The following is a 13,303-nucleotide window of genomic DNA, read 5'->3' on the forward strand; positions in this document are numbered from 1 at the left end:
TGGACAGCGAGGGATTCAGGCCTCCGCAGCTGCCCCAGGAGCACAAGCAGAAATGTGGCCTTGTGAATGTAATGATCTTTCCTTCCTTCCAGAGAGAGATTTAAGGGACACTGTCAACTGCTCTTTCCAGTTTGGACGTGACCCTTCTATTTGGCCTGTTAAAGGGCCTCCGTGTGAGTTCCGTCCATCACCTGGCTTACTTCTTATTGTTTACAGGTGTAGTTCTTGTCCACAGATGCTGCTAGCTCTTGCCCTGGGTCCCTGAGACCAGGCCCGTCACTCAGAGGAGCTGGGGTGAGGGCTGGAGCTGGCAGTGGAACCTTGTTCCTTTTCACTGACACTGTCAGAGCTGACAGACTTTCTACTGGGGGGGGGGGGGTTGTCACCAGGAAGCCCAAAACACTAACAAGCCCTGGATTTTCACATTGTAAAAGCAGTCCCGTGGCAGGTCCACGCCACAGGTGACCACTCCTACTCCTGCTTCTACTCTCAGCTTTAGGACAAAAGCTCTGTCAGAGAGACAAGCTAAAAGTCAAAAACGATTTTAAACACTTTACCTCAGATTTTGTTAAAGGATTCAGGTTTCAAAACTAAACCATTGCTTACTTCATTGCACTGTTTCAACTAGCACCCGGGCTGTTTCTGCAGTCAGGGACAGCTATGCAAGCCCTGCTTGACGTGCTCGTGTTCGGAGCCAGCCTGGTGTCCTCAGGACAGCTGCTGAGTAGCTACTGTCCTTCCTAAATGTACAGAGGGCAGTGTGTCACCCTTTCAGGGAAGTTCAGGCCATTCCTGAAGTAGGGTGGCAGGGAACAGTTCTACCCTGGTGCCTTATAAATAAACTGGATTCCGGTTTACAGCAGCTTCACAGAGACTTCAGTTCACTGGGGGTAGGGTGTTTGGGGGAGGGACAGGCAAGAAGGGCTCCTGGACCCTTAGTCAATCTTCAACCAAAAGGCTAGCTCAGAGGCCCCCAGTGGCTTACTAAATTATCCCCTAAGTAGGCTTTAGGCTCCTTTTTGAGCCAAAATGGAAGCTAGGAATCTGGTGCCATAGCTCATAGCCAGCATTCTGTCCCAGCACACTTGGGCACAGTCTGTCAGGGAGGTCAGGCCTCCATCTATACTTGCCCTTCACAAGTGAAACAATTCATATGGGATGGGCTCTGTCCAGAACCTTCCACATGTAGGCTCATAAACAGAGGGGGCAGTGACAGTGCTGTTAGCTGCTCCTGCACATTAGCAGACCATTCAGTACAGCCACTAGGCTTACCACAGAGGCTTCAGCACAGCTTAACATTCCCAGCTTCAGAAGTGACATGAAACCTCGGCCCCGAACAAACAGTACTGCCTTCCTTATCTGGTGGAAAGGATTGGTCTGTTCCTGCTAGTTACTCCAAGAGGTGAAACTTTCACTTCTGGGGATTCCTAGGGGGTTGGAGAAGCAGCCACCTCTGTACCACTCTGAAAAACTCTCCTCGTGTGTTCATGGATCATACAGTAGAGCTGTGGTCCATTTTTCTTGTTTGTTTATAAATATTTGGGATTGAACCCAGGGGCTCTTTATCATGGAGCCACATTCCTGGCCCTTTTCAATTTTTATTTTGAGAAAGGGCCCCACTAAGTTGCTGAGGCTGATCTTGGATTTGCAATCCTCTGCCTTCCAAGTTACTGGGATCACAGGCTAAGCACCACCACACCCAGCCCATGGTCCATTTTTAAGGATGTTGGTCTTTATTTTCTATAAGCAGGCTTCTCTTGAAGAAGAAAAAAAAGCTAAGTGCGCACTGAAGAAGTAAGCAACATTCTGGAATTTCTTTTCTAAGACAGAAAGGCAATTCTGATTGGTCACTGATCCAGATTTTCTCCTATGTGCATAGGAAAGGGAACAGGTGGATAGTGAACCAAGTGAATGCCCTCCTTCCAGGCATAAATTCAAACATCTTCCAACTAGAGGCATTCACTTCTCAGCAGTTGCTCAATATACACATCTCAAGTAGTGCCACCAGGTACTGCAAACTTAGCAGGTCTAAACTACAGGTTGCCAAAATTTTGTGACAGACAATTGGAAGTCCCCAGAATACTACCTGTGTCAAGGTTACCAGGATGGCTCACATACATTCTGACAAAAAGTCCCTTCATGGCCCTGGAAAAAGTGACACTAAGTTGATACCTTTCTGCTAAAGCAGAGGAACAGTTTGTCCCCAGGGTAGATACTCTCACCAGTGAGGGGCAGATACCCTGCTGACTCTACCACAGTCCACATTTCCCTTCTGCCAGTCCTCACTGGCAAGGTGAGGCCGTGCCAGCAACTGAGAGCAAGGCTCTGAGCACCAAACTGGACACTAAGTGGCAGGATTTGTCCAGTTAGCCCTACTTATGGACCATAAGTATCACTCGACAGCTCCCAACACCACCACTTCCTTCTGACTACTGAATTTTTACAAACTAACAGTCACCAGCACCAAAGAATTAAGTCAACTAACCTGCCTTGAATTTTAGACCAGCAATCCATATGGCTTTATCTGGTATAAATCTTCTGCCTTTGATCATTTCTGGACCGTGTAGGAAAAAGGAATAGCAATCATTAAAATCTTGGGCCAGAGAACACTATTTTTACATAACAGTTTCTTAACTTAAATCAAGACCTTGAACTTCTCTTCCCTGAAAGTTGCCTGAGATTCCTTCATGCTTTTTATTCAGGGCTAAGTCTATTGCAAATGTCATATTAGCACTAACATCTTCAAAGTATATTATCCACTGCCTTTTAACAAGAACACACATCAGACATCCAGAGTTTGGTTGGAATAAGCAGCACATAGTGATAACAGAGTGGATTCATCTTGTATCGTTATAAGCAGAAGGAATTTGGAAAATCTTTATGTATTGTTTATGTACTGTACAAGTAACTTATTCTTGAATAATGCAAATTTTGCTATAATGTACAAGTTGCTATATGTGAATTAAAAATTTTTCAGAATCTTCATTTGTTGCCACAATGTCTGAACGCTATTAAGACTATATTCTCTATTAATACTTGCTTTTCCCCTTTTCCTCCCACAAACTAACAAATACTTCTGCGCTACAACTCCAGCCTTTTTTATTTTTGCAGACAGGGTCTAAGTTGCCCAGGCTGGCTTCAAATTTCTGATCCTCCTGCCTCAGCCTCCCAAGTTTCTGGGACTATAGGTGGGCACTATCATGCTTGATTTTATTGCAGTTTTTTTGTCTCCTGCCCTCTACTGGTAAAACAGATGTCTAAATTGGAACAGCTTCTGACTAATACATTTTGTTTCTGGAGATATGAAAAAGAAAGCTTACAGAATCGGCGCCAGCTTGAGGCTGTGGACTTTCAGTGCTGCCCAACTCTGGCCAGCCTTCCTCCTTCTGAAGCAGACTGCTAATCCACCAAAGAGAATATCTCAGTCTTGTCATTTTCTAGAGATACCTTGAACCAGAACTAAAGGTGAAGAAGAAAAGTCATTCACAGCCACGACCTTCCAGGAAGTTAAAGTAGCAAGCAGCCCACCTGCCTCCATAGCCAGTCTTCTACAGTACACGAAGTAGCTTAGACAAACACACACTAACTTGATATCAGTTTTTAAAACTTTTTTTATTTTTTAATTTTTTTTAAGTTTTTATTTTATATTATCTACAAAGTAAAAGTTTTTCCCTTAACTTAAAAGTTGAACCACTGTAGACAGTGATCGCCTCATCAAACTTGATTTATAAATAATAATCCGTCAGTTTGACGGTAAGAGTTTACTGAACCTTTGTCAAGTTTAGTAAAAGGGTGTTCCAAGTCTTGATTTTTTTTTCCTTTTTTTAGCAGTAATAGCAGCAAGAATCACTCTTGTTACTTCTTTTGCTAGCTGATGTGTTCATGACTTTTTTGAGGGCCATTAAAAAATAAATAACTTCCAGTTTTGGCAAGCAGAGCTGGGGTACTTGCGGGACTTGGAAACAGCATATGGAATTATGGAACAGCCCACAAGTTCCTAAATGCCTCTACTCGGTCCAAATATCTTCCACTGCAAGTGAACTGTTAGCATTCCTATTGGATGTTACAAGAAATCAACATATATTTTTTTTAAAAAACAAAATAAATGAAATTCTAGTTTTCTGTGCTTCCAGTTGGTAGAAGCAGAAGAAGGGAGGAGGGAATTTGGCCTTTCGGTTCCTCCAGGGCAGCCTTACAACTGCTGTTGGTGGTGGGCTTGTACTGTAAGAAAGAAAAGTGAATATTTAAACAGAACACTGGCAACACTGAATATTAGCCTAGTGCCTCTGCAGCACTATCCTGTGAACTATCCTTGTACTAGCTGAATAGGACTCAGAATTTATTCACTTGCCCCCTCCCATCTGTACCAAGGTGGGGAGGGATAGGGGGTGGGTGGTGGGTGGGTAGAAACAAACCAGTCAGACGTAAAACCACTTCAGATAAAACTCCCAGAAGACCTGCTGCGCAGGGGCAGGAGAAAAGGCCTTAATGTACCCCTCCCCAAATCTTAGCCAAGCACAGTATTGCTTTCAGAGTGACAGGTGAGACTGAAATATCGCCATGGCAGCCATCCAGCACCAGAGCACAATCGCAGGTATCCTCCCCGGCCGGGGCATAGGCTGGCGCTGCTGCTACACTCAAACCACTCCGCACACAGCACTTGCTCATCAGTGGTCTCCACGCTACAATCAAACTCTGCCATGGTAATAACCCCCCACATGTCAGCCTGTTGGGACTCAGGAAGGAACACACTGCCCTGTCCAGCCTATCATAACAAGGAAGGCCAACTGAGTCCTAGGCATGCGTCAGCTATCCGGAATGCTGCTGCTGCTGCTGCTTCTCGTCAAGCCAAATCCTGTATACCATCAGAACACACACAGACTCGGCTCCTGGAAGCCTCAGGCCCTGACCTTGACTGATCATCACAGTCCCTCCTGTGCACACTTAGACGGGTCTTGCTATTCTTGAGTACGGGGCTAGAAGCGCTGGCCCTGCCTGCCATTCAACCTGTGCGAGCAGAATGCTTGGGGTGCCCCGGCGGCCCCTGCACACACACGCCTCACCTGAAGGGTGCGTCATATAGGGGAAATGCGCTGTTGTCGAGACTGGAATGGGCTGTAGTGCACTTTGAGCGAGGGCGGCCTGGGGACCGCCGGGTGGCTGTGTCGTCATTAGCATCATTGGCGCATGGGCAGTTGGATGAGAAGGAACCATTCCTGACTGTACATGAGCCTGAAACAGAGAGCTCTTTTACGCATACAGGCAACATCTCCGGCTTAAACAACATGTCAACTGTTCCTCTCACTGGTCTGGGACATTCAGGAAAGGACAAGGGTGGGCCTCAGGGCCCCCCCTTTTTTTTTCCTCCTCTGGGGACAATCCCTGGTTCACCTTTTGATATATCCTGCAGGGCTGAGGGAGTAGGCACCATGTAAGCCTGAGTAAATGCCAGGGCTGCAACGACCTGATTGCCAGTGTTTCTCATCACTGAATCTGTGTGGGGGGCAAGGTCTTCACAAAAGAGCAGGCCTGACCTGAGCAAGGGTAGCTTCCTCAACTTACTATTACATGAGACACAATGGTGCTTCAGAATCAGGCTTCCTTGTGAGGCCTGAAGTCATTTTACACAGAGCATTCCTTTCAAACAGGAAAGCAGGTTGCTACCTGATAAGCAGGACTGTCAGAAGCCATCGTAGGGGTTATCCTAGCCCTCTCTTCACGTGGCCCACCCCCTCTGCTGTGGCCTGTTCACCAGGCAGGGAGAAGGAATTCTTGGGTTCTCTTTACTCTCTAAAAGGTATGCTGATGGAGCAGGAGGAGGAGGAGGAGGAGGCGGCGGCTCCGGCGGCTGCAGGTAATGGCTCCAGTGCTATGGGAAGGAGTCATCTGAAGCTATCTGGGCCAGTCCAGTGTCTCTGTACCAAGTGATAGCAAGTTCAAGTTGGAAAGGAGATTTTAAGCCCAAATAGCTGGAACCCAGCTCTGCAAGGGGTTAGCAGGGCCAGGAAGAGCCTTCGTTTCCTGCCTCACAGACTCCACACTGTTCTAGACCATAATCCTCAAATGAAATGCAATTTAACTCACATTCAAATAGGCCCATGGCATATTTGGGCTTCACTGCATTAACCTTTTTACTCTTTCTGCACAAAAGCAACAAGTAAGGTTTTCTGGAACCCCAACTTATATTTGAATTCACATACTTATTTAGCCACCATCTTCTGCTAGGCACCTACAAGATCCCAGTTCTCATGAAGCTGATTCCACCAAAGCACTCTGACCCACACTGAACAAACCGCTCCCTCCCCATTAGCAGGAACAAATAAACTGCAGTGCACTACACTACAGAACCTGAACTCTACAGGGTGAGGAAGTCAACTCTCCTGCACTGTGGACCACTGGTTACAAGGTACATTCTGAGAGAGCTCCAACTGTGTCCAGACTCTAGCCCACACCTTGCCAGAGCCTCACTGGCACACTATTTGACAGGAAATGGAATTCAGTGAGATAGGGTCTCGCTAAGCCCACCTAAGAGAGTTTTTTTTATAAACTAACAGCAAAGACACCTAATACAGCCAGGTCACCCTCAACAGCTCCAGGGAGGGCCTTCCAGGACAGCACTAGAGCCCAACTTCAGTGCAGTTCCTTCTCCTCATGACAATCCAACTTGGCACAGGCCTGCACTGGACCTCTGTCAGCAGCTGATGCAGACGGCAACCACACCTTTCAACCTTTGGAAGCTTATACTGGAGGTGCTCCAAAATGCTTCCAGGGCACCTGGGTGTTTCCAACTTCTACTTACACTGCACCAAAGTACAAGGCCAAGTTCTCTCAAGAAGTACAACACATGGTCTAAACAGATGGAGGGATAACCAGGAAAAACAACTGGAAAGACTTCTGATTAGCATTCAAGCTGACTCAGCTGAGAATCCGTGAAGGCCTTCCAACCCTGCCAGGCTTCTGTGTGTATGTGTGGAAGGGTGTGTATATATATGCACACACACACACACATGTATATATAGGAGTAAAGCTAAAGAGACGTAGCAAAGCAGACACAGGGAGGAAAGGACTGGGTACATTCCAGAGTCAAAGAAAGATACTTTAAAGGTCTCAGCTGGGAAACGTTAAGGGACTGACCAGTAAGTAAGCAACTTCACTGATCCCATTACAAAATCACACCGACATTTAACTGAGGGCCAGATCACGTGTACTGAGCAGGGAAAGGAGACAGGCAAATGGCACCACACACAGGGTTTCCTAGCTTTGAGAGCACCTGGCTCTTTGCTGCTTATTTGAGCACCTCTACACCCTACTCCATCTTCACAGGAAGTAGGCTAATGCTGGATTACCTGAGGTACATGGGCCATGTGGGGTGGATTGGTATATGCCGGCTGAACGTGAGAAGGATGGATTGTAAAGACGGTCTGTTGTGCTGTTGGGAAACTATTCTGTGGCGACTGCGTATTGGAGGCAGGTGTCATGGAAGGTGGGGTTGGTGCGAGCCCCGCGTGGTAAATGGCTGACTGCTGCTGTGGACTGGCCAGATGGAGAGCCTGGGCGGCCTGGTGCTGATGGTGCTGCAAAGCAATGGGGAAAACGTGAGATTAAGGGCCACACAAACAGTGCTTTGCACCTGAAAATGGGCTCTCCTAGGCACACGTGAGGTGAGAGCACAGCAAAGTCCAGGGGTAGAACAGTGAGGATGTGTGGTGCCTCCTGCCCAGAGACATTCCTAAAGCCTGACTCTCAGACTGGGAGTTACATCAAGCAGAGGGAACTGACAGATTCTCCCTGTCAAAGAGACTCCTAACTACTTGCATTCATAAATATGACTAAAGAAGCTAATAAGGGAAAAATTTCATCACATAAACTTTAGGATTGATGTCCCAAGCAAATCTGAATTTATGATAAATTATGAACTTCACATGAAGTTAGATTTTTCAAAGCTTATCTAATCACCTTAGTCTCATCATATACCTTAAATCTCCTTTTTATTTTTTAAAAATATCTTTTAGTTGTAATTGGACACAATACCTTAATTTTATTTATTTATTTTTGTGGTGCTGAGGCTCGAACCCAAGGCCTCACACGTGCTAGGTGAGTGCTCTACTGCTGAGCCACAACCCCAGCCCTTAAATCTCCCCTTTGAACCCCCACCCCAACTCCATAGGTGAGTAGCTGAATGCTGGTGGCTGTGCTGTGTGTTCTGAGCCTGTGGTGCCTTGCACCTTGCCTGACTCTGAAGACAGTGCTCAGTAGCCAGAACAAGGAGGCAGCTCCATGCAGGCCCAAGTTTCTCCTTACCTGAACAGGACTGGGTGCAGGATGACTTCCACCATGTTGGCTTTGTTGCTGTCCAGTGGGGGTAGCTGAAGGCTGAGGATGTGGAGTATGTGGGTGCAGGGTAGTGTTAGGGTGCGCATACTGCTGAGCAAGGGAGCCCGTGGAAACTAAAGTGAAAGAAAAAGGACCGTGTCCAATGGACATGTTCGATGACCGTCACTGCTCCTCGTATACTTATCAACTGAGATTTCTTGACATTATAATGCCTAACGTATGCTGTTCACAATCTCTATAGCCATTTGAAATAAATTTAAAGTTTTGCTTAACAATCAGACTAGCATCTGATTTGTACACATTAAAATCTGGCTAGTTTGAATTTACTCCTAAAAATAGTCACTAGTTTTCTGGAGACTCGACTTAAAAGCCTAGGCAGGAACAATTCAAGCAATTAAACTCATGGGCGTGAAGTTACAGATTCACACTTTCTTGCTAAAGGCCATCATCTGGCTAACCTCACCATGCTACTGCCCTGGAGTTGGCACAATGTTCTGTGGGCACACACTGTAGTAGGGCTGGGAGAGGAGATGTGTCAGGTATGTGGCAAGGTCAAGGCTCTACTATCGAGGCCAAATCACAGGAGTCACTCCTCTACTCAGTTTGTTCCCTAAGGTTCTACTAAGAATTTCCCACCTCTGCTTTATAAAACAAGATGCAACTATGTAAAAAATCATAGACTTATTTATGTTAAAATGTGATCATTAAAGATAAGAACCTACAAACCAATTCTTCATGAATCTCAGCATGGGCTCTACCTTGGTACAAAATAGGGAAATCAGGTACAATGATTGTCTATGACTTCCTAAACTAGCAACTAGAGAATCAAAGCCCAGTAAGATGTCCACTGCTTCTACTAACTCTGAAGAGTACCCGGATACAAATTTAACCTTCCTGCAGCAGTGCAGAGAGAACAGAATACTCTCAAGCCACAGCTCTAGCAGCACCTAACTCCCAGCCCTCTCCCAAGAAATGAATCCTTCTATCCCTCAGAAGTCAAGTCTGCACACAGAAATGATGCCAAAGTTGTTCCACACGTTCTTCATGTAATGTGTTAGCAAACACAGACACATTGTGGGGTTGATGGGGGAAAAGCAAGCACACTTTAGGGATCAGGCACCCAAGGTTGCCAAGAGTCACAGCAGGGACAACTCTGGATGTGTTCCATGTCAATGGTATGCAGAGGGTTAGGTACATGTAGCAGTCTTATAATGTTTGATGGCTAAAGTTGAGGGTCACCAACATTTCAGACCAAATAGTTTCCCTTCCAACTGCAAATGTATCTCTTAGAAGAGGGATGGGAAAGGCAAACTGCACTGCTGGGATCACTTGTGCATATCCTGCCATGCCACCACTGGGTGGGTATTCTTTAATATCCAGTTGAGACTGAACAAAGCAATTTTGTATAGATCATGGGAAAAACTTCCAGACTGTAAGAGTCAACGTACAGTAGAACAATTAAACAAGAAAACTGTGGTAACACATTGTTTGCTTTGGGCACTGGGAATTGAACTCAGGGGCACTTTGCCACTAAGCTACATCCCCACCGCTTTTGAGACAGAGTTTCACGGAGTTGCTGAGGCTGGTCTTGAATTTGTAATCCTCCTGCTCTGGCCTCCCGAGTGTGCAAGATAATGAGTTTGATCTCCAGCACTACAAAAATAAACTCTAAACCAGGCAGTGGTGTACACCACAATCCCAGTTAGGGAAGCTTCAGAAGCTAAGGCAGAGGATCACAAGTTCAAGGTAGCCACCGCAACTTAACAACACTCAGTCTCAAAATAAAAAAATGTAAAGGGCTCGGTGGTATAGGGACCTGGGCTCAATCTCTAGTACTGCCAAAAAAAGAAAACAAATTCCAGCCAAGTGCTATATTATTTTTATACATAAAATACAGTCATCACAAAGAGAATAATTGTGCCTCCCCATTCTCATAATTAAATTATTCATCAACTGGAAAAATGTAAAAATTCTGAAATTATTTGGAAAGAAAAAGATACAATATTTTTACTATGCATTCATTCATTTATTTTTGTAGTGCGGGGATTGAGCCCAGGGCCTCATGCATGCTAAATGAGGACATTTTCTATCACTGAGCTATATTCCCAGACTCATTTACTTTCTTAGAAGTGGGGGGTTTGCTGGGGCTGAGGTTGTGGCTCAGAGGTACAGCGCTTGCCTTGCACATGTAAGGCACTGGATTTGATCCTCAGCACCACGTAAAATAAATAAAAATGTAAAGCAAAGGTACTGTGTTGTCCATGTTCAACTAAAAAAAAAAAAAAAAAAAGAAGTAATTGGGAGTTTGCTATGCTGCTCCGACTATCCCTGAACTCCTGGGCTCAAGTGATCTGTCCTCTTGCCTGGGGCTCTCAAGTAGCTGGGACTACAGGATACTGAAACCATGCCCTTTTACTATTCATATTTTTAAAATTATACATACATTTACCAATATTCTCAGGCTGTACAGTGGAGTATTCTAATCCATAGCTAATTTGCATGCATAGCACAAATACTACAAGGAACCAAAGCAAGTAAATCTACATGGGCTTTGTTTAAAGCAACAAAACCCATTCTCTCCCTACCTAAATACTAGCAAGCTAAAGGCATTATCTAAGGAGATGAAATATATCCATTATAAATTACAAATAAATTTTCAAAGAGGTCTTGTTAGAAATATTTTCCTTTGTTCATCTTTGAGCTCAAAAGACCCCATAGCCAGGAATTTTTTCAGAAAAATGAATAACTAGGAAAAAATGTGAAACTTATATTTTAATTCAATAATAATAACAAAATTATGGTTTGGTTATTTAAAAGGCCAGTTACAAGGGGGGAAGGAGATAAACTAAAGAGATAGGAAAAACACAGTTAAAAGAAGAGGGATACATAAGGTAAAGAAACCAAGATAGGATAAACAAGGAAAAAATGCAGAATTAGGGAAAAGAAGAAATGGAGAACAAAGGGTTCTAGCTCAGTGTATTATTTAACTGCTTTTGTTACACCTGCTAATTTGGATGGGAGTGGCACAGGGGTTGGTTTTACCAGGGATTGAGCTCAGGGGCACTCAACCATGGAGCCACATCCCCAGCCCTATTTTAGAGACAGGGTCTCACTGAGTTGCTTAGTGCCTTGCCATTGCTGAAGCTGGCTTTGAACTCGTGATCTTCCTGCCTTAGCCTCCAGAGCTGGTGGAATTACAGGTGTGTGCCACTGCACCAGGCAACACCTGCTGTTTAAACTAAGATTCCAGGGAAGTTAAAAATTATTTTTTCAAATTGAAATTTAGCTATTAATTAGTTAAACTTCTATTTATAAAAACTTCAGTAGCCTTCACGGAATCTTCTGGACTATGTCCAGATAGTCAAAGAACTATTGCTTCTTTGGGCTAGACTTGGTTCATAACTTTCCCATTCAACATGTTCTTTGGCATAAATATTTAAAATTCTAAATATGCTATTGGTTAAATTCTCGTAATATTAACCACATTCCAAAATAAACCATGATCCTTAAAACAAATTGTGTGTTCAATTTGTAACTAGGTTTTATCATTTTGACCTTGGATGTACAAGTTGTGACAGATCACCAGCACTTCAAAACTTTAAAAATGAAACAAAACAAAGGATTCCAAATTTAAAATTTGATGTAAATTCAGAAAAATGGATATGAACAAAAACTGAAAACTCTTGAGGGGAATAAAAGGCAATTTGACCAAACTATGACAAAATGGCTCAGAATGGAGAAGATTAATTAGCAAATTAAATTATAAGTAGCAGCTTAATGGTTAGTTTAAAAAAGAACTTCCATTCCCTTTTAGGGGAAGTTGCACTAAGGCAATTAATGCTTAGGTGTGATGATTAAGGACCTCTTAGCTACTTACCAGGAATATTACTCCGGACTACTAACAGAGACAGTAAGATGGTGAGGATAACTACATTTGAGACCTCAACTTGAGTATGCAATAAATTTAATCACTGGCACTACCTTTTATACACTATAATCACAGACATATTTTCCTTTTAATAGTATATATATACAGCAAGACTCCTTTTTAAAGAGCATCTATTAAAGGATTAAATTTGTTAACATTTCCTAGCACCAAATAAATACTTCTGTGATCAACTTATTTTTGGATACCAAGTCATGGCACAATTAATGAAAATTTAAGGTCAAAAATGCTTTTGAAATGCTAAGTCGGGCATTTAGTAGGGTCAGACATTGAGTCATTCCAAAATAATTCAAAATGTATTCCCTAACATAAGAATGTTAATCCTTATATCCTCTAGAATATGGTATTTCACTCATAGGACATACTCTAATGGCATACATTTCTCAAGAATTTTTATTAATTAGTACCCTCCCTATTCAAATACCCGACGAGTCCATGACCTGCCTTATTATAAAAAAGTTGTCCTACAAATAGTGGAAAACCCACCTCACAAGTTCATTTCTGAAAGAGAGCCCTGCCAGACTTTCTTCACGCAGGAGCCACTGCTTCCCTTTGCACTGTGGGAGAGGAGACCTGAGCACAAGAGGCACCCGCTGCAAGATCTTGGTTTCCTTTTGAGTGAAGCTCCAGACACACATGAATGTATCTGCTACCTGAATATTTTAAACCTCCAGTCATACAAAGATTCAAAGGACAGAAATGCTTCTCTCCTCGTTTTTCATCAACCCTATACAATTCTAAACTTTGGTAAAGGGCACATGACTTATGCCTAGTATGCATGAGGCTCTGGGCTTAGGATCTCAAAACACACACATACCAAAAAAAAAAAAAAAAAAAAAAAAAAAACCCTGGTAAGAATAAATTTCTTCATAAGGATACTAAGAAATGACAAACAAAAACCAAGGGTTTTAAGTTTTATCTACAAAGCTTGTACCTTGGTATTTAAAAAGAAAAACCACTCTTCAGAAGTTTGCTTGAACAAGGAAAATATTAGGCATTTCCCAAACAGTAACATGTTTGCTT

At 43.6% G+C, this 13,303-nt stretch overlaps 1 protein-coding gene across 8 annotated transcripts in view; it reads right to left on the reverse strand.

Moving 5' to 3' along the window:
- Positions 1-3,640: 3,640 nt before the first annotated feature.
- Atxn2 (ataxin 2) overlaps positions 3,641-13,303 on the reverse strand; it is a 101,417-nt gene continuing 91,754 nt past the window's right edge. For 7 of the 8 annotated variants that reach the window (XM_026386145.2, XM_026386150.2, XM_026386147.2 and 4 more), the window contains 4 exons: positions 8,302-8,447; positions 7,347-7,574; positions 5,064-5,232; positions 3,641-4,221 (listed from right to left, as the gene is read on the reverse strand). In XM_026386145.2, coding sequence (XP_026241930.2) covers positions 4,193-4,221; positions 5,064-5,232; positions 7,347-7,574; positions 8,302-8,447 — 572 coding nt within the window. In that variant the 3' untranslated portion in view covers positions 3,641-4,192. The remainder of the gene's footprint in view (positions 4,222-5,063; positions 5,233-7,346; positions 7,575-8,301; positions 8,448-13,303) is intronic. The other variant, XM_026386151.2, reaches the window with a different exon arrangement.

The sequence above is a fragment of the Urocitellus parryii genome, chromosome 3 (assembly GCF_045843805.1).
Source record: "Urocitellus parryii isolate mUroPar1 chromosome 3, mUroPar1.hap1, whole genome shotgun sequence".
NCBI lineage: Eukaryota > Metazoa > Chordata > Mammalia > Rodentia > Sciuridae > Urocitellus > Urocitellus parryii.